The following is a 20,853-nucleotide window of genomic DNA, read 5'->3' on the forward strand; positions in this document are numbered from 1 at the left end:
GGGAAGGTAAAACCATTCGAGAGTCACAGTGCCTGCTGTGACTGTGGAGTCTGATGCAGGAGAGACATGTTTTACTGCAGCTGGGGCAGATGAAAGTGTCTGGTTTCACTGTTACACATGCACTATAGCGGGTCTTTTCTCTGCGCTCCTCCCATTGGTCATTTCTCCTGGACTACATGAGGACCAATGAGCAATATGAGTCCTTGGAAGGATGACTCTCCCTGCCTACTTTAGCTATCAGCTTGCAACATGGAAAGGAGGGATTAATCCATGATAATCTCAAAAAATGTATCAAAATATATTGAACTCTCTGAGTAGAGGAAAATGCGTAACAGAAGAGCAAGTGGGGGATTTGTGTTAGATGCTCTCTCCCACGTCAGCTTGAAGGCTAGATTTGGGTAGCAGTCTACATCTGCCGGGAGAAATGTCATTTCAGAGATGGCAACAGCAGTATTCTTGGGCACTTATCAATATCTCCAATTAGGATAGAAATTAAGAAGCTCTCAGTTCCAATTAGATTTGTCCACTAATCAAATCACTGGTCCTTTATGGCTAACGTCAGGCAAGCTAAAGGAGAGGGGAATCCCTTCCAATGTTGTTCACAAATTATTTGTATGCAGCCTTAAGTTTCATTTCAACATTTGGCAAAAACAAAAACACAAAAAAACCTCTTCACTAGTATCTTGTGGGAATGAAAATAAATCCCACTTCTCAAGGGGGGGGGAGAAAGAAAGAAAGAAAGAAAGAAAGAAAGAAAGAAAGAAAGAAAGAAAGAAAGAAAGAAAGATAGATTTTGGCTTCTTAAGTGCAAGACGCTGAAAACAAAAGTTTGATGTCAAGAGTAAAAGACTGCAGGTGTGGGAATTTCTAGTAATGTGACATATACTGTATATGGCAACTCAAATCTCGAAATGTATATTTTTAGCTATATCTAAAGATGACTGGTGCAACTCTTTAAAAGCCCTAAAAGGCAAGATGGGAAAGAACAGGACTCATTTGACATAGTGTGGAGGAGTGTGAGGTCTGTTGTTATATATTAGCCAATTTTCTGTAGGTTGAGTTCTTCCATATATGGTCAAACATGAAAAATCAAAGAGAGGGATAATTACTTTTTTAAAAGGAACTACAATTCATGTGCTGCTACCCTAACAATGTCCTTTGGTGCACACAAGGAATTGTGCAGATGATCTGGGGGAAGGACTTCCTAGGTTCTCAAAGGTCCACCACCAGCAGCAGCCCCTCAAGCTGCATCAGATACCTACCTCTGAAATTCTCTCTGTCTCCCTCCAGTTGACAAGGACAGCTTATCTTGTAGGATGGCAGAGCAGCTGCTGGCTTAGAAAGTCTTGTGTGCAAACAAAGATTGGTCACACATTTAGGGACTGGGACTTTTAAGAAAAAGCTCATCGAGCAATGCTACTGAAGAGGGATAGGAACATTTTGTTCTAAGGAAACAAAGCTCTTTGCCAAAGCAAACTAGAAACAACACAAGGGAAATCAAAATCTTGTGCCAGAATCAAATTGTGTAAATTACATACATTTGTATTACCCGAATATAAGCCGCACCTGCAAATAAGCCACACCTTTAAAGTTCAAGAGGGAAAAAAGAAAATACTCGAGTATAAGCCGGTCCCTTAAAATTGGGTTACAGGCTGAAAATCGCTGTGGTTGGTAGAATTGTAACTCCAAGCCAATTTAAGCCTTTGAACTTGCAAGCCCGCAAAAGTTACCGTACAATCGCTAAAATTGCAAATTGCTATTCAATTCCTACAATTCCGCTGGCACTCACACCCATAAATGGCAAATGTAGAAGAAAATCCTATGGGTTAATTGCACAACAGTCTCAAGCTTGTAAATCGGCAATAAAACTTTTTTTGTTCAGTTTTACCATATGTCTGTTTCAGCAGTGATATTGTAAAAGCCAATTTTTGTAAGGTCGCAAATTTAAGCCGCACTTTCAACTGTTCATGGTCAGAATTTGGAAAATAATGTGGCTTATATTCAGGCCAATACGGTATTTGTTTTGCTTGGAATAAATGGCTGTCCACACAATTTCAGATTTTCACAACATGGATTTGCATGGACAAAGGCGATGGGAATGCCTGATGGAAACAGAAAAGCAAAAGGAGCTCATCCCCTCTGTGTATCTCACTGTCTGAAGTATGTACGCTGTGAACTCCTGAAGATTAAAGACCATTAAAAAAACCCAAAACTCTGAAATTTCCAAAACCTCAGACTCTTCAGTATGTCAAAACACAATGTACATTACCCTAGTTAGAAAGTCTAAGGTTCACAGGACAATTTTTACTAATGTCTAAATGTTGGAAGATTTAGAATTTGAAAGAGCAAGAAGAAAAACCAAGGTTATATTCATTCCGCATTTGCAATGAGATTGCCCTAAATATTAAAAACTAAAGTTGTGCTCAACCTTCTCCTGTTTAGATACTGGAACTAGCATTTCAGTAGGAATGTTTCTTTAACACACTTAGATTGCTCAAATAAAAGCAACTTTTTATTCCCGTTCAGCATCACTGCTGCTCAAATATGATGCCTAAATACTTGGTGCTGCTATGGTCAATGGATTCATCTAATGTCATTCCATATGCAAGATGCAGATAACATTCTGTCTTACACAAAATTGTAATCACCTAAGCAGAAATAAAGTGGTAACAGTTTTGTGTAAGACAGAATGTATAGGGACGCGGGTGGCGCTGTGGTCTAAACCACTGAGCCTAGGGCTTGCCGATCGGAAGGTCGCGGTTCGAATCCCCGCGATGGGGTGAGCTCCCGTTGTTTGGTCCCAGCTCCTGCCAACCTAGCAGTTTGAAAGCACGTCAAAGTGCAAGTAGATAAATAGGTACCGCTCCGGCAGGAATGTAAACAGCGTTTCCGTGCGCTGCTCTGGTTTCGCCAGAAGCGGCTTAATCATGCTGGCCACATGACCCAGAAAAACTGTCTGCGGACAAATGTTGGCTCCCTCGGCCAGTAAAGCGAGATGAGCGCCACAACCCCAGAGTCCTTCACTGTCAGGGGTCCTTTACCTTTTTTAAGCAGAAATAAATGATTTCATTCTTTCAGACCACACTGCTTGTGGATTTCCATCTTCCAATGAGTTTTGTTTTGACTTTCCCATGTGACTCAAGGACTCAACCATGGATGTCAGTTCAGCTTATCCACTCCAATGTGACTTAATTGTCCATGGATCCCACGCTGAAAATCTGTTTTATATGTAAAGTAAGCTACTAGGCCTGTTGTGATATGAAAATGAGAATTCTGGGGGAAAATATTTGTGCATGTCTGCCATAAGATTTATACCTGCCTTTAAAAATTGTTTTCTGGCCAGAATCCGTGAGTTTTGCGGAACTCTGCAACTGCATTCCAGTAAGCTACTTACCGAGCTTGTGAATGACACTATCATGCATTTTCTGCTTGTCAGGCCAGGCAGGAGGAACCTTTGCCCTCCAGATGTTGCTGAGGGCTGATGGGAGTTATAATTAATCAACATCTGGAAGGCCAAAGTTTTCCGACTCCTAAGTTAGGCCGTGCTCAGTTTTAGAACTCCCAAAAGCACCACCAGCTTACAATTATGTTTCAGAAGCAGGGTATTAGGCTTTGTGGGTTGTTCACCTATATTACTGAATAAGATCACAGCAATTATTAGACAGTAATATTTGCTATTAAAAAGTACATCAGTCTGCAGCATTGTACAGTAAATAGAAGTTTTATTCTCTCCCAGCTCTGCAAGATTAGCACTGCCAACAGTCAGAGATCAGCTTATGATACAAGGAAGTAGTAACTATTTACAATTTACAGGAGTGTAAATTTATTCCCCACAAAATATAAGTACAAAAGCTAGGAATAAACAAATGAGGTACTGCAATTTGGATTCATTATAAAGCAAATGCTTGAAAGAAATTGCCTTTAGCAATCAACAGATCAAATTGTGAGGGAGGGGAAAAATTCAAAACAGGTTTAATTTACCAAGAACATCACCAAGGCCTCCTACCCACCCAAAGTATATTGCACAATTATTTCAGACGATAAAACTGTTAAAAATAAATAGGGCAGTCAAGCCATTAATTATTCAGAGAGATCCTGTGAGATCTGTATTGCAGTGAGGCAAAACATTTATTAAAAAATATTCTAAACCAAAATAGAAAACTGTGTTCAATATAAGCACTCCATCACCGCGTAAGACAATCTTTCAAGACAACTGTTTGATTACATTCATGCCCAGCCCACAACCCATCATTGTTCTTAATTTTGCTCATTTCACGTGGGGCAATGAATAGTAGCTCTTCTCCTGTCCATTCTTCATAGAGCTAGTATGGAGATATGATCAGATTTCAAAGGAGTGCCATTTGCTACAAAGTGCATGTGTTGCAAGTTCTTCAAGTGGACGATCGCAGCCAGGACTAGAAGGGAGGGATGACATGAAAAAATTAAAAAGCGCAATTAAAAGCAAAGCAACAAACTAATTTACTATACAGAAAGACGTAATAGGTTTAAGAGGCAAGTTGAAAACCAACTACCCCACAGTTTAAAAAAGCAGTTTACTTGTGTGTGTTGCTTAATACAATTCAATATTACACATTTGGCCCACCAGCCAGATCCGGTCCACCACCACCCCTTAATAAGTGAATGGAAAAGGCACAATGGCATGACAGAAAGACTGCAAGGGTTTTGGCTAGGCAGCAGGCACAATGTACTATGGGGCATGGAACAATATATCCAGAACAGTGGATGGCAGGGAAGACACACACTCTATCTATCTATCTATCTATCTATCTATCTATCTATCTATCCATCCATCCATCCTGTTGTTGTAGATGTAGTTACTACTACTACTACTACTACTACTACTACTACTACTACTATTATATGCATATGTATCTCTTATAAGTTCAGTTTTATTTCAGTTAAAATGTGGGGTTGAGATATCTTCGAAACAGCTTTTCCTTTGGCTCACTTGACCTCACAGGTGATTTTAATGTTTTGTTGTTTTAGTCTAGCCTGAAATGGCCAACGTAGCTGATCAGATTTCATTCACAAGAGCTTCATATTATCTTGAGTAATTTCCATGCATGCTACCCAGTATAAATATATTGAAGCATATATATGGTCAAAATACCGTATTTTTCGCCCTATAGGACGCACTTTTCCCCCTCCAAAAATGAAGGGGAAATGTGTGTGCGTCCTATGGGGCGAATGCAGGCTTCAGGAAGCTATCCGCAAGCCTTGGGAGCCCGGCGCGACTTCCCGCGGGCTCCCAGAGCTTGTGGATGGCAGCCTGTGGGCTTTTCAGGGAGGTGGGGGAATTCCCCCATCTCCTAGAAAAGCCAGGAGAAGCCATGTGGCCCTTTTAAAGAGCGCACGGCTTCTGCCGGTTTTGCGGGAGGTGGGGGAATTCTGGCTTGGGAACAGCCTTGCTAGCCTCTGCAAGAGAGTGGGGTGAAGGCACCCTGCTGCCCTGGAGAGGCTTTGCGCGCAGCCGTCCCCAAGCTAGAAGAGCGAGACGGAGCCCTCTGTCTCGCTGTTCTGGCTTGGGAACAGCCTTCCTTTGCGCGCAGCCATCCCCAAGCTAGAAGAGGCAATAGAAGCCCCGCAGCCCCTTTAAAGAGCGCGCGGCTTCTGCGGGAGGTGGGGAATACTCCCAGAGTTTGTCGGGGCTGGTGGGGAAAGGCTTGCGGATAGCAGCCTGTTCTGGGGGTTGGGGAAGCTCGGGCGCCTGGGGGGGGGGGAATAAAAAAAAATTCTTTATAACCCCCCCTCCCCGAAAACTAGGTGCGTCCTATGGGCTGGTGCGTCCTATAGGGCGAAAAATACGGTAATTTCTGCAAGTTACTTGGCTTCTGGATTCTGTAATCTAAGTTAAATAAATTTGTATTTCCAAAACGAACTTCTGCATAATCACATTTTGTACGCTTGACTTTAAATCATTATTTAAATTCTGAAGAACCTATATTTATGTGGGAATTCAGTAGTTGGGGGACTATGCAAAGTAGAACATGTAAAAATACAGACGATAAACTTCCCACTTCTACAGTACTGGGACTTTCTGCAGACAGCTTGCTTCACATTTTCAGATTTCCTTCCAAAGCAATTTATAACTTGATTTTTTAGCTTCTTGTGAATTCAGTCCTATGCCAGATTTCAAAACAGATGTAGAATTCACAGGCAGCTAGAAACAAAGGGGATAACTAGCCCTTCCTGACAGTTGTGAACGACTAATGCAATCAATTTTGAATAATGAACCTATTACTGATTTTTGTGACTTGGAACTTAAGTTTTCCATTCCTTATTACATTTTGAGCATTGAAGTGAAAACTGACATTAATATATTTAGGCAAATAAAGGTCAAACTAAACATGACACTGGAAATGTGCAACAGGGTACTGCTGTTGCTATTAAAATACAATAAAAAATGCCGGGAGATCCAATCCAATATACTACATCTAGTTTGGTCTGCAGTATATCAGCAATTAGTACACAAGGTAAAGTGAGCCAAAATCAGTGCAACTTGTATCATAATCTTATGTTGTTCTAATATTATGCATCAGATGTGTGAAGCTGCGAACATGTTCTTCAAAATAATCTCAAATTGGTCCAAGATCACAAAAAAAATGTGGGATTAAGAAGTCCTCTTTACAAGTGCTTGCCTTGCAAAATAAATATAATAAGAACAAGTGTTCGGCATCCTTGTTAGTGGGAGGGACTAGTTATTACTGGGTGGTAGCCAAAGCTTGTCATACTTACTTAAGTCTACAGATTTCAGTGGGTTTACTCTGTACAACTAACAGTGGATATCACTCACTATTATTAACAAACATTGTATGTACTAGGCAAAACCAAATATTGTATGTACCAGGCAACACTCACCCACATGCTAACTAAAAGCACTGATTGATGGCTTATTCAGAAGATGCCACTGCGAGGTGAGGTGAACTACAAAGCCAGGAAAAGAACAGCTTAGTGCGTTACTGTGTTAATAAAAGCAATGTGAGTTTAGACATGTTAGACATCTATTTCCACACTGTCAAACTTGTGGACATAGCAAGTGAGATGCCAATGATTAGCCTTGTCATTTCTCTGCTCTGTACAGAGTTTGACATATGGGTGAAGGGTAAAAACAGCCATGGCAGCTAGCACTGGCACTGCTCTCCAGGATAAACTTGAGCCAACTGTTGCCCGCTTCATGCAATGCACATGCACAATCCATGAACCTGCAGAATTTTGCTTTTAAGCCTAGGATGCCTCGTTGTTGTTTCTTGCTACTTTTCCCTTCAGGAGGCTCAGGAAAAGGTCTACTAATTTCTACTAAAGCTGCTAGTATCAAAATAGGACTCCAGGGTAGGAACACATGGGACTTTATTTTGACAGACACAACATGAAATATTGGGCCTGGTACAGTGGTACCTCTGGTTACGAACTTAATTCGATCCGGAGGTCCGTTCTTAAGCTGAAACCGTTCTTATCCTGAGGCGCACTTTCACTAATGGGGCCTCCTGCTGCGTGCGTGCCTCTGGCGCACGATTTCCGTTCGCATCCTGGGGCAAAGTTTGCAACCAGGAGCAGCTACTTACAGGTTAGCGGAGCGCATAACCAGAAGTGTTCATAACCAGAAGCGTTCGTAACCAGAAGCGTTCGTAACCAGAGGTACCACTGTATTCTATTTTCCCCATCTCGTCTAACAGCATGCAAAATTATAGAGCCAACAGAAAAGCACAAGTATTAGTATGTATTAAAGCAGGATATGAAAGTAGCTGATGACAATGTTTCAATTTTCAAACAGAATCCCACAAAATATAGTGTGCTACCGCTCGAATAGTTTCCCCATAAAACTGAATTGTACAGAATTTTAAGTCCTTTCTGTTTCCTCTACTTTGTACCTTTGTCATGGTCTTCAAATGGTACTCAGACACAGTTTTAGAACAAAACAATGGTAGCCACAAAAGGTAAATAATTTTGAATGGGATGCTGGCAAACTATTAAGTTTATTTCATATTTATTTCCCATCACATATAACTGCTGCTTAAATTGTGAGCTGAAAATGTAGAAAAGGGGAGAAACCCCATTTAAGCTGTTTTGCTCTGGGATCAATGTATTTTGTGAGCAAAAACAGATAGCATCCTCCTCTGAGCAAACAAAAAGAAGAAAAAGAGACAGAATTGACAATCATTCATGTGTCCAAGATCCATGAATGTATCTTGGTTTTATATGGCAAATTTTCCCTTCAGCAATTCCTACACTGAACCCTAGTGTTTAATAATAAAACAAACAGAATGATAAACCTAATGCCTGGAAAGTCCTATGATTGTGGGCGTTCATCACCTTCCTAAGATGATATCAATATTATAGGATTTATTAAATTACTTTAATTGAAAAGCATCTTCTTTTCAACATCACAGTTCCCAAGGTGACATGTTAAGTAGCCTTTTGAATAGATGAGTAAAACTGTTGCGGACTTCTTCCATATTAACACTGACATTTTATAGGTTTCCCTGACTTGCAGTTGCAGTCCAAGTGGAAGACAGATCTATCAAGCAAAGTGCTGATGTAGACATAACAGGAGATTTTTTGTCATCACAATCAGCAAAGATGCACTCAGGGTCTTCCAACATTGAGGTGTTTATTGCTACCACTAAGAGTTTCCCTGCCCTGTGCGAAATCCTTACTTCCATATCCAAAATCCTTCTGCGGGAAAGTTAGGTGACCAAAGAACTTTAATGTTAAGACACACCTGAGAAGCCACTTTTATTTAGTATCTTACTATGGCTTACCAATGCCCGTGCATCTTCTCGTTCCAAGATCTTCTGTGCTTGGTCAGCAGGGAATTTCAGCACTGTGGTAATAACCTTTGCCATTGTCTGAAGAAGAGGTGAACAAAGTAACGGGCATGATAAGAATATGATCCGCTAAACAGCAGTTTCATTGATTTATAAAAGCACTGTATTTTTTGTAGTCCTTATGAAAGCATAGGAATGCATAAAGAATACTTGTGTCTTTCATAAAAATCTGTGGCAACCTAAGGCTAAGACTTTAAAGTAAATGCACTACATTAAAAGCTAAGAGTCTGCAATCCAACATCACCAGCGACTTAAAATTCCCAAAGTGCTTCTGGCCAGAATAAATGATACAGAAATGGATTCCAAACGATCAGATTTAAAATAAGGCTGAGTACAAGGTCCAAACAACAATAAATTTAGTATTCCATCACTTAAGGCTTCCATGTTTTTGAAATAGTTGGTTGCAGATAAAGTCCAGATAAAGCCTATATTTACTCATATTCTATCCACTGAAAACAAAGTTCAACTTAAAAGGAAGGCTCTTAATATTCTTTCCCACTGCTATTTCTTGGATGGAGAAAAATAATAATGTAGTATAGATGGCCTCATAGCAAGAAATATATAGTAAACAGTTTCATGAGTAAGAATGTGCTGGTGACTCTGCTATATGGTGTTATTTACTGAAGGTCCTGCTTGTAAGTGAAAAGGAAATTATTATTTTTTAATTAAAAAAAGATCTAAGAAGATGGTGACGGAGCTATGTTGCGGCATGATTTGTTATCTGAAATTTTAACTCCAGCAGGGCAGTGCTGTTCACCTGACTTCCCAATGGAGAGCGTTGCTGCTGCTTGCTGAGAGGGAGACGACTGCAGTATGGAGAGCTCAGCTCAGCGCAAGCACAGCAGCAGGACCATCAGATTGGCTCTGTTGCTGCACTGCTCAGTCCTCACCCTTGTGGTAAGTGGCATGCTGTTAGCAACCCAGGTGAGCAATGCCCCCCTGCCTGTGCTGCCCCACTGGCTGCCCCACTCTCCACACTATGTTAATGAATTTATGGCTGCTCATTATTTCTCCCAGCCCATGCAAATTGATTGTGACCGAAGGTTGGGAACTTGCTGAAAGATGTAGCTGAAGGTTTAAACCTGAATCAGATTCAGGGATAGTTAAGAGACAAAACTGCAGGGAAGGTGGTCTGGAATCTCACTTGGAAGGGGATGGGGGACAGGAAGGAGCTATGGTTCCATGGGGGAGATGGAAATGAAGTTTGCGGGGAAACAGGGTTACATGAGTCCCACATCACAGGAGGAAGAGGGCTGGCATATGAGTATTTGGAAGGTTGAGGACAATAGCTCCATCACATTTGCAAAGAGGAGCCTATGAAACCCAAAGAAGGAGTGGACAGACTTGGGGCCTACTTTTATGCTAGCTAGCTAGAACCTTGAGATCAACCAAGCAGAGGCAAGTACAAAATAGTGGCTCAGCCAGTTGGTCACACATACATATATATACATATACATGTGCCTCTGAGTGCATGTTCAGCTCATAAATTTACCAAGGCCAAAAGCAAGTAGCAAGTCCTTTCACATAAAAGTCTGTTCCTGTTCCTCACTCCTGTCTAGTATTCTTTTTCAGCAAGCTAATTTGGGGAGGGGGGATTTTTAGCTGTTGCTATTGGGAGTTGGAAACTCTTGCCAATCTACTGCAAGCTGCCCACCCTGGCCTATGGAGTGTAGTATCCACTGAGAGTGGTCCTGTTTGAAAGTATTATTTAGTTAGGAGATTTATAACCTACCCATCATCAATTCTGAAACCAGGATGGGGTATAACTAAAAAACTTTAATAACCAATTCCACACTTTAATGATGAAACACTAAAACAAATCCATAAAAAATAACTCTTCATAAATAGGAGATACCCTGTGTCATACCATCTTGCTTCTATCCAAGGTAGATGTGAGCAAGAACGGGCTCATCCCGTGAGAGCATAATAATACTACAACCTGTGCAGTTCTTCTTTTTTCTCGAAGTGACTGTTAACTTAATAAACATGTGCCTTGAATATGGGGGATACCTTTGTCTCACGACCCATCATGTACTCGAACAACACCTTCCTTAAGTATTCAAACTCCGTCGGTTCTCCAAAAAGAGAGACATCTGAATGGCAGAGGTTCCCATCTGCACAGACAAGAGACAGTGTTTTATACAATTGTATTTTACACAGATGTACTACCATCAGTATGCTCATCTTTCTTGACCAAACTGTAACATACAGACATAATGATTGTCACTTACCCGGATTACACTGCTTTTGTAAAGAGCATTTTACATTTTAACAAGAGGATTAAGCGGCTAGTTCTTAACTCTTGCCTCTGCACTCAAGACACTAACTTACCCTCTCCTTCAAATCTATCGGCAGGCAGAGGCAGACGACTATTGTTCAAGCCCCTTCCTGGTAGCATGCTTGTGCCTCAGTGGGAAAGATGGATCTTCCAGTCCCTGAACTGTTTCTGTCCCAGCTGGTCAGTAAGAATTACTATTTAGCTTAAAGAATCAACATCTGAATTCAAACCCGCCCCCATCCCATTTTTCTTTTGTGTCATGTGTTTTAGATTGTAAGCCTGAGGGAAAGGACTGTCTTGTTTGAACTGATTTATGTAAGCCGCTCTGGGAGATTTTCAATTGAAGAGCAGAGCACAAATGCTCTAAACAAACCCTTCACAAGTAGGATTGGTTGAGTACACAAACCTCCTAACCCTAAGCACTATCCCTTCCAGAGATTCATGACTGCCTTTTCCTCTCCTATGGCCAATAGCTCCTGCCTGATGTTAGAAGTAACTGCCAAAACAATGGAAAGTATAAATCCTTTAAGGTAGCACTAGGGAACCTTAGACCTAGCACAGTACCCAACTTGTCTTGCAAGGCCATAGCCCACACCACCCCTCCTCACCTGCCCAACATCATATGTAACATCAGGTGTCAGGCAAACATGGACATGGCTACAAAGGAAGAATAAGGAGTTCAAAGGTTGCTTCTCATTGTCCCTTGGTAAGTAGGGCTGATTGGAACAGACAGGGAGATCCACTGAGATCAGCTGCACTAGGGAGTTCCCAACAGGAGCTCCTTAGTACAGCAGAAGAGGCTCGCTTTCTCTGTTTGGAGGAAGTGGTTTCTCTCCAAAGAGAAAAAGGTTCTAGTTGAAGGAAGCAGTTTGATCCAAACCTCCCACTCCAAAGAGAATTCAAAGGAGCTCCATGTAAAAACAATCACTTCACCAGTCATTACAAAAAGCTCTTTTGAAGGTGTGCTCCCCAAGCACCAATTTGGACAGGTGCCATTCACATGACGTCATTATGTCGTCAGGTGATTCTGTCCACCTGTTTGTGTGTGACGTACTCCTGGGGAAGGTGAGAAACCTGCATTATCAAATCCTGTGTAACCACCGAGGGTAGGGGCCAACTGGGGCTCTAGGCAACCAGATCTAACCATCTTACAGTATCTCTTGCATCACCATGACCACATTTTTATCAAGGAGCAATATTCTACAAGGCTGCCATCTAGACTACAAACATGCATGCTCTCTCTCTCAGCAAATCTGGCTCCACCAGCCTGGAAAAGCCATCTCATTGGACCACCATCACCTCACTGCTTTGGAATTTAAAGCCTTCTTTTGTAGAACTGTGTTACCTGTATCAAGTCATTTGCATCTTTGGCTGCTGCTTATTACAACTTGATCCTTTGCTCCACTGCCCCACCCCCAACATGGAGATATGACAGTTTAGAAAGCAAACCCCACAGGACCCAGAGACCCTTTGAGACAACTGTGTGTGAGTGCGCAGGCATGTCCAAGTTTTACATCAAATGTTGAAAGACAAGGCTGGGAAAATATTTGCAATATATTGTATTAACTAAACTCTTACAAGTGTTTCTTCTAAAACTTCTAATCTAATCCTGTTTATGTTTCTTAGCAACATTGTTTTCATAAAATTTTGCATGGTAACTGATATCTTAAAATGTTTTCTTCATAAAAACACAATATAAAAAGCAGAAGCATTCTAAGTATGCCATTAGACTAGCTTTCAGAGGGCAAGGGGAAAATATCTACATTCTTGGAGATTAAGCCGTGACTCTTATTTTTCCATTTATGTTCACTTAAACTAAAAGTCCAAAAGTAGCAGGTTTTACTTTCCTAGTTACGTGTGGATTTTAACTTTTTATGCACAAACGTAATTGCTGATGGAATTCAGCAAACACTCGTGGCTACCAGTGGAAATCCCTTGCTAAAACTAGAGGATTGTTAAACTAAAGCATCCTCCCTCCAGGATGAGACTGCAGTATGAAAACACCTACAGCCCAACTCTCAATCATACTGTATTTGTACTTTGGCTTGCTGACATTGCAGCAGGCATCATTAATCCCAATATTTGAGGAGATCTAAAACATGTCTTCAATACCTGATTTCTGGAAAAGTATGAACTACACATGTATCAAAATGTTAGCTACTGGTTATACCTTAATTTTGATATTCTCCATGTTGCTCACATGCACACATAAATACATGTGGCAAACATGCTTACATGTCACACTCATTTTCCATGAAGTAAAATTATACTAAAGGACAAAAAAACATTAAAATTAAAGAATAAACCATAATCTGCATCAGGAACTGCATTACTGCAACACATGTCTATTTACGGCTTTGAAGGTCTAGTCATCAGGGTATGTAAGCAATTGGAATGAAAATGACTGAAAATATGAACTATGTTCTACTTGTGATTTCAATGTAGCAATTTTCCCACAAGGGAATCCTTATATATATTGCATGTGATCCATGAGGTGGACATTGGAACACAACTAATCTTACATTTACAGATCATGCAAAATCACTTCATTTTTTAAAATTTGTATTTGTGTAAAAAGATTCAGAACTGCCCTACTGAACAATATTTCAGCGTAACATCTTTCATCTGATATATGCAAACTTTTAGGGTCAACTGTACAGGAAGGGGTCTAGATGCAAAATCTGTATAGCTCGGTTCAACGCAAATGAGCAAAGTGGCACGGAACTGAGAGACTATTAACAAGTGTTAACAAGGCCTTCCATACCTGACACACAACCATAAAAGTCCGAAGACTAACTTTTGGCCTTAAATTTATCTATCACCCTAAATTTAGATAGCTCAATGGGGTTTACTCCCCATTGTAAGAGTACATATGTAAGAGTGCATTGTAAGAGTACATATGTAAGAGTACATATATTTGCAGCCCTAGTTAGGTTTGCAAGTATTCTCTTAGGCTTTATTCTGTAGCTCAGTGCCAAGACAAACATTCCTCACCTCTGTAAGGCGATGCAACTGTTGTGACATACATATTCTTCTCGTAATTTTTCAACCGGTCTTGTAGTGTATGAATCTAAGAATAAAGTGATGGATGAGGAGGATAAAACAAACATAACTGAGATGTCTTTGAGGTGTACTGAATGTACGAGAAAGCAGTTACCAAACCCTGTCTGTCTGTCCCCACCCACTACTGGTGACAACTCAGGGTGTTAAATATTATCTATCTCACTTAAACTTACCATGTAAATATTTGTTAGTGTGCATTAAACATGTTGGGAAACATTAGCAAAGATTAGGGTTTTCTGTCTGCCTTTCTTTCTGTCTAATTTAAGATCTGATAAAAGTAGACTTGGCCACGAGTCTCCTGGGAAGCAGAGAGGGGCTGGCTAGCACTATACTGACCCTTGACCGAAGTGTCCTCTCATCCGGTATGAGTGCTTGTTATCTGACCACTTCACTTTCATAGTCTTACTGTTTTTTTCTGTTTGCAGAAAGAGCGTTTTTCGCTGACTGCAACCGAAGAGTGGTTTTGTTCTGAACTGAGTGATTACACATGGGAGTGTTGCTTTGGATCAAAGCATTGCCTCTGGCTTGGCTGATAAGAACAGAACCAGCTACATGTGGTGGGGTAAACCACGGGGGGATTCATCCCAAAGTGGGGGACATCAAAGATCATCTCCCTTTGGGGTCACCACTTGGAGGACACACAGACAGTGGTGCTTCCCACTGGGTTAGAAATTGGAACGGTACAAGAGAAATAGGCATGTCACCCAGTGGCGTAGCGTGGGTTGTCAGCACCCGGGGCAAGGCAAGTAATTTGCGCCCCCTAACCCATGGATTTGCGCCCCCTAACCCTAACCCCCAGATGTTGCGCCTGGTGCGGCCGGCCCCCCCTGCACCCCCCACGCTACGCCACTGATGTCACCCTGACCCAATGTGTTACTATTGGTATATAAAGCCCTCAGCAGCTTGGAACCAGTTTCCTTGAACAAATGCTTTACACATCTACTCCCTCTCTATTAATAACAGGCAGTCCCCTTTATTGTACCCTTTTCAACACTTGCTAAAAACTTTTTTTACCTTTTTTTGATTTACCTAGAAATATAGTTTTATTATGCATGCTTGTTTTTAAATTGTTGATTTTATCTGCATTTTGATAACTGAATTAAGCATACTTCCTTTATTGTTTGTTACATTTATATCCCATCTTTCCTTTGAGGAGCTCAAGGTGGCTTTCAAAGTCATCCTCCTCCCAATTTTATCCTCACAACAACCACGTGAGGTAGGGTAGGCTGAGAATGAGTAACTGACTATAACACTCAAGTAAGTTTGAAATACAGTCAAACCTTGGTTCCCAAATGCCTCCATTTTGGAGCGTTTCGGCTCCCGAACACTGAAAACCCAGAAGTAAGTGTTCCGGTTTTTGAACGTTTTTTGGAAGCTGAATGTTCGACGCAGCTTCTGCTTGAGTGCAGGCAGCTCCTGCAGCCAACTGGAAGCCGCACCTCTGTTGTCGAACATTTCGGAAGCCAAACGGGCTTCTGGAACAGATTATCTTTGACAACCAAGGTTTGACTGTAGAATCAAAGGTTATTTGAGCTTGGTTTTGATTGTTGCAAACTGATTCCTTTTAGGGCTTTAGAGTGCTGCACTTTTAATAGCCTGGTGATGATGAGCAGACTGTGTTTAACGGCACTATACTATGCATGTTTACTCAAAATTAAGTTCAATAAGCCCTACTTCCATGAAATGGGATATAGGGTTGCAGCCTAGGTAGCCTTTTATAACCTTTTCAAATTATACCTAGAAAATGCTTTAATGTACCCAAGAGCTAAAGTTCCTTCTTTTTTTATCAGATCCTTACCTGTTCTATGAATTCCTGTTCTTTCAGCTTTGAATCACTGACAAGTGTTGTCTTCTGCGCTAGCTGGGCCTGAAACACAACCAGAAACATATATGAAAATGTGCACTACAAACACTTAATTTATTACTTTTCATCAAAATTGTAAACAGCATCAAAGGAAAACTTGACATTATGCTAGTTGTAAAGATGAAGACAATCTTACCTGAAGTTCAGCTATTGTTACCTAAAACAGAAAAATGAACATTTAATAAAATGTTTTTGCTTTGTACCCTGCCAAATAAAACAAAAAGCACTGCAGGATATTTTTCATCCATATGAATTGCCATTAATTCCTGATTAAGTCTCCATTATCTATTTCTCTGAGATGGTATATATTACTATTTGGTACAAAGAAATTTGTCTTGCAATTTTTTATCACATAAAAGCAGTTTTGAGGAGCACAAATAATTAAAATAGCTTAGTCACACCCAAAATACAGCTTGAAATAAATCTAAGTGGTACAAAGAAACTATTCAAACAAGAGACTTAAGTAACTATTAAATGAATTCCTAAATAAGTAATATACATGTTTTCTTGTGAACAATTTGCTTTCAGCATAATCTCTATCAATTGAGAGCCATGAAGGAAGACTGGGTTTTTTCTTGTAGCAGAGGTTTAATTTTATGCTAAATTCCCACAGTCATTACATGAACTTACAGCCTGTTTTACATTAATGAGACATGAGTGTACATAAATGGCTGCAAAAGGACATTATCAAAGAAACTACAAATTTTGGTTAAATTGTGACACTAAATTGTAATCCTACTATTCAAAAGTGTAATACACAACATATATAATATATGGGTAAAGGGCAATCTGAACACGCAGTTTCAGATGGGAGTAATAAAAGGTGTGAAATATTTTTTTCACCCCATGATGCTGACACTCCTCATCTCAGGAGATGAGGGTTTCAACCAAACGATTGAAGGGGTGGCACATACAGAACTTGATTTTTATTTGCATGTTAGGAGATGGTCCCAAAGCTACTCATTCTCCCTGCACTACTACAGGGTTCCAATTCATAGGCAATAATTAGCCAGCAGCACTTGACACGTTGGTTGTAGCTCCAGGGCTTTTACACTCTCCATTTAGGGCGATTGAACCCCGGGTTTCAACAGCCGAACAGTGAACTTGCAGCATAAAATAGCTGGATGAATGACGTCTCAGACATGGCAATGCTCTCATGTACTTATCCATCCCTATGGAACTGACATACTTATGGTAAGCAAACTCCAAGCCAATCTGCAAGCTTGCACCACCGAACCCTCCAATTCTGACTGTAGCATTTTCTGGGAATAGGGCACCATCAGTTGTCGGGAGCAGGTTGAAGGTAGTCTTATTGTCTTCTTTGTCTTATTGTGGGGCTGGAATCCTGCTCCTTACTAGCACCTCCAGATGATATGGTCCTCAGCACCTGAATGGACCATGTTAACCTCCATATCCACAGCTAGCTGCACGTATGTAATGTGGTTCTAATCACATGCTTCACAAAAGTGCTTTGGAGGTATTCAACTATGTCTTACTCAGGGTAGACCCACTGAAATTAATCAACCTAACTTACGGTTACATTCCTTAAATTCAATGGGTCAACTCTGAGTAAAGCTTCATTGAATGCTGTCGCTTATTTCCCAATCTCTCTAATTTCAAAGGAAACCAAGTGCAACTAACTTAGTATTGAACCAACTGTATATATGACTAACTGATTTACTACTGAAATAAAACTAAGATATCAAATAACAGATCAGTTTCCACAGTTAATATTATTTGGCTCTGTAGCATAGAACAGCAATTGCTTCAAACATGAGAGACAATTGTGGCAATAAAAGATAAAAAACAGCCAAGCCCCTTTGCCAATTGTTGGATCAAAAGAGTTAAAATACTCTAAAAGTCTAACAAAATATTTCTATTAAAACTCTGAAGGTAAACTAGGATACAGGCTAAGAACCACAATAAATTCCTAAGTAAAAATTTGTAAAATACTGTTTTCTAACTTACTTCACCACTGTTCCAGCTTTCTTCATCTGCCAGTCTTTGTTTGTACTCCTCCTGCAATTTCTCCAGCTGGTTCTGAAGCTCATTTACTTTTTCTGTCATTTCTTCTTCTCGAGTCTTCAGAACAAAATAAATAAATAAAACCATTACTTTATATACTTCACAATTAGGAAACAATCTGGCTTCCATCAGCTTTAGCTACAAGAACTTTAACTGCGAAAGTACTGAATTATACACGAATACTGGATGAAATTGCGCTCTGACTTTTAGAAACGCAAAAACAAGCAATACCATATATACCTCAAGGATTTCTTCATACTTTTTCACTGTCCTTTGTAGGTCATCATCTTTTTCTAGCAACTTTTTATGTAACTGAGTTATCTCTGCGTGGTGACTTTCTATGAGTTCAGATTCAACCTCCTGAGCTTTACCTGTGAAAAATGGTCAACAGTGTTTATATATTGCATTTTAACTGGGATGCTATTTTAATTGAATTAGCAGCAATACATTCTAGATACATTAAATGAATACTACAGTAAAAGAAGAAACTCTAAAGAAGAATTCATTAAAAAAACGCCATTAGAATCTAATGAGATGTCGACATGTCAAAACATAATTGATAACATATTCCTTTTCTTATTTTGGCATACAAGGTGTCTTCTTTCACAATAGAGTAGGTTGGGTCAAACAAGCCAGTATCATGTTAAAACCAGTAGGCAAGATTATGCTTTGAGTAGTAAGCAATGAATTAAACTTCACTCAAAAGTTTAACTGCTTATCTATCACCTCTTCTTTCCCTACTTTTACAGCTGTTAGTATAGTTGGAACGCCCCATTCCAATACGGAGCCATTGAATGCCTAATTCTTACTAAAAAACTATACAGATGTTATGGTACTTTCAAACTATCTCGAACTTCACACTTGTTAACTTATTGGCACAATTTATTATCAGATATACTGTATTTTTCGCCCTATAGGACGCACCGGCCCATAGGACGCACCTAGTTTTTTTTTGGGGGGGGGATAAAGAACCCCCCCCCGCCACGGCTTCAGCGCACCCCGCGCTCCGGGCAGCAGGCTGCTATCCGCAGCCCAGGGAACCCTGCGGGAACACCCGCGGGCTCCCCAGGCTTGCTGATACCTTCCTGAAGCCTGGAGAGCGAGAGGGGTCGGTGCGCACCGACCCCTCTTGCTCTCCAAGCTTCAGCGAAAGCCTGCATTCGCCCCATAGGACGCACACAGATTTCCCCTTCATTTTGGAGGGGGAAAAGTGCGTCCTATAGGGCGAAAAATACGGTATATGCAAAATTAATATATTTACATTAATGGGTTTGCGTATGTATGTATGTGTGGGTGTGGGTGTGTATACACACACACACACACACACACACACACACAATACAGTATTGCATGAGCATTCAAATCTAGGGCAAGAATAGAGGGGAATTCAAGGCTTGTTATCATGCCCCTGACTGTTCTCTCTATGGATGTTCTTTCTTCTAAATTGATCTGATGGTTGAATTTACAAGAGATACAGCCATTTAAAATCAACACAAGGTACTGTTCCAACTCACTGATTGTTTCTTTTACAGCTGTTTCTATTTCTTGGTCCTTTTGTGCCATCTGGGTATTGAATTCCCGCATCAACTGCTTTAATGTGGAGTTGTGCTTCAATTCAATGTCCTCCTGTTCATATCTATAAAGGTACAGCAAAATAAGAAGTCCAGATTTTCTAGGGCAGATATGGCAATTCAAAAGTAAAGCAAAAAAGCATATTAATTTCCAACAGAGAGATTTGAGAGCCTGCCAAGCATAAGATTGTGTTAAAACAAATGGCTTTCACTAACAGTTTTTCTTTACATTTGTATGGTTATCTGTGTGATTGAGACAATAGTTACTGAGAAGAGAAAAATACCGGTAATTCATTAAGAAAAATGTTACCAAATAGACTTTTTGTGAAAACATACTGAGGATAAAAGTTCATCTACCTATGATAATTGAAAAATGTGTCCAGTTAAGGCTATAAAAAGGAGGATTTGTACAAGTGCAGCTTGTACAAATCCAATTAATTTTGTTAGGGCAAATGAAATAATTTAATTACACCATGTAAACATAACCTGAGATTTGACCTGCAAACTCCTAAGGCTTTTAGGACAATGTAGGACAAGGATGTAGACCCAGCAATCTTCCCCTTTGAGGCATGTGAAATGAAACCAGGAAATGACTAAGTTTCCAGCTGCTATAGTTTCCAGCTGCATCCAAACCAGAAAATCATCGTTACCAGCTTTGGAACAAGCCAGAATATTAAATTTGGATAAAAGGGAAAGTATGGTTAGAGACTTCTTGGTTTGATTATTAAAGTGAGACAAAGGGAGGAATTAAGGAGCTTGTGTACTGAGGGCAGAGTATAAGGTTCACTTGAGGCTTTTTAACTGGAGTTACAATTGCCCAAATGCAGCCAAGGACTAGTTTTCCATATGATTTGCTATGAATTTGAAGGATTTATTTTGCCAATGCTGATTATGAATAATAGAGGTTTCATATATCAAGGGACGAACCTAGCAGTTCGAAAGCACGTCAAAGTGCAAGTAGATAAATAGGTACCATACTGGCGGGAAGGTAAATGGCATTTCCGTGCGCTGCTCTGGTTCACCAGAAGCGGCTTAGTCATGCTGGCCACATGACCCGGAAGCTGTACGCCAGCTCTCTCGGCCAATAAAGCGAGATGAGTGCTGCAACCCCAGAGTTGTCCACGACTGGACCTAACGGCCAGGGGTCCCTTTACATCAAGCAGTTATTGTTTGGACATAAAGTTATGTAATGTCAACTTTTCTTAT

The 20,853-nt window shown here is 40.4% G+C and overlaps 1 protein-coding gene across 6 annotated transcripts in view; it reads right to left on the reverse strand.

The window, feature by feature from the left end:
• Window positions 1-3,702: 3,702 nt before the first annotated feature.
• GOLGA4 (golgin A4) overlaps window positions 3,703-20,853 on the reverse strand; it is a 56,162-nt gene continuing 39,011 nt past the window's right edge. For 5 of the 6 annotated variants that reach the window (XM_083577535.1, XM_083577537.1, XM_083577533.1 and 2 more), the window contains 10 exons: window positions 19,591-19,712; window positions 18,317-18,447; window positions 18,020-18,133; window positions 16,188-16,208; window positions 15,986-16,054; window positions 14,119-14,194; window positions 10,857-10,960; window positions 8,781-8,867; window positions 6,880-6,945; window positions 3,703-4,415 (listed from right to left, as the gene is read on the reverse strand). In XM_083577535.1, coding sequence (XP_083433661.1) covers window positions 6,916-6,945; window positions 8,781-8,867; window positions 10,857-10,960; window positions 14,119-14,194; window positions 15,986-16,054; window positions 16,188-16,208; window positions 18,020-18,133; window positions 18,317-18,447; window positions 19,591-19,712 — 754 coding nt within the window. In that variant the 3' untranslated portion in view covers window positions 3,703-4,415; window positions 6,880-6,915. The remainder of the gene's footprint in view (window positions 4,416-6,879; window positions 6,946-8,780; window positions 8,868-10,856; window positions 10,961-14,118; window positions 14,195-15,985; window positions 16,055-16,187; window positions 16,209-18,019; window positions 18,134-18,316; window positions 18,448-19,590; window positions 19,713-20,853) is intronic. The other variant, XM_083577534.1, reaches the window with a different exon arrangement.

Source organism: Podarcis filfolensis, assembly GCF_964270895.1.
Source record: "Podarcis filfolensis genome assembly, chromosome: 12".
Taxonomy (NCBI): Eukaryota; Metazoa; Chordata; class Lepidosauria; order Squamata; family Lacertidae; genus Podarcis; species Podarcis filfolensis.